Raw genomic sequence first — 463 nt, 5'->3', positions numbered from 1 at the left:
TTGACCACGTTCCGATCCCGGACATCCCAGATCCTGACGGTGCCGTTGCTGAAGCCGGCGAAGGCCAGGCTGCCTTTGAGGTCGGCGTCCAGGGCCTGGCAGGAGAGCCCCTCGCAGGGCAGCTGGCTTGGGTTGTGCAAGTCCGGCGCCAGCAGGTCCCAGACATTCACGCCCGACAGGCCGTGGCCGCCGGCGAAGAGCATCTTGCCGTTGGGGGCCAGCATGCAGGTGGACAGGAAGGCGCCCGGGGTCTGGATGGGCCAATGCAGGTGGCTCTGGGGGAAGGTGTCCTGGGCCTCCCGGCCGCCCAGCCTCCACACCTTGAGGCCGCCCGGGCCGCAGGTGAACGCGTGGCGCGTGAGGCTGTTTACGGCCGTGGCGAGGACGTGGTGCCCATGTTGCAGCATGTGCAGCCTCTGCACCTTGTAGGGCAAGCCCAAGCTCTCGGACTGGCCCCGTGGGG

General features: G+C 68.7%; 1 protein-coding gene across 1 annotated transcript; it reads right to left on the bottom strand.

Moving 5' to 3' along the window:
- Positions 1-8: 8 nt before the first annotated feature.
- On the bottom strand, positions 9-455 carry LOC104863902 (transducin-like enhancer protein 6; the record flags this gene model as incomplete). Its single annotated transcript, XM_010626929.1, has 1 exon — positions 9-455. A coding segment is annotated over one exon (447 nt), but the record flags the coding sequence as incomplete, so codon positions are not given.
- Between the last annotated feature and the right edge of the window lie 8 nt (positions 456-463).

Source organism: Fukomys damarensis, unplaced genomic scaffold (genome assembly GCF_012274545.1).
Source record: "Fukomys damarensis isolate Sample0158 unplaced genomic scaffold, DMR_v1.0_HiC HiC_scaffold_53193, whole genome shotgun sequence".
Taxonomy (NCBI): domain Eukaryota; kingdom Metazoa; phylum Chordata; class Mammalia; order Rodentia; family Bathyergidae; genus Fukomys; species Fukomys damarensis.
This window is presented reverse-complemented; position numbering and strand designations above follow the sequence as displayed.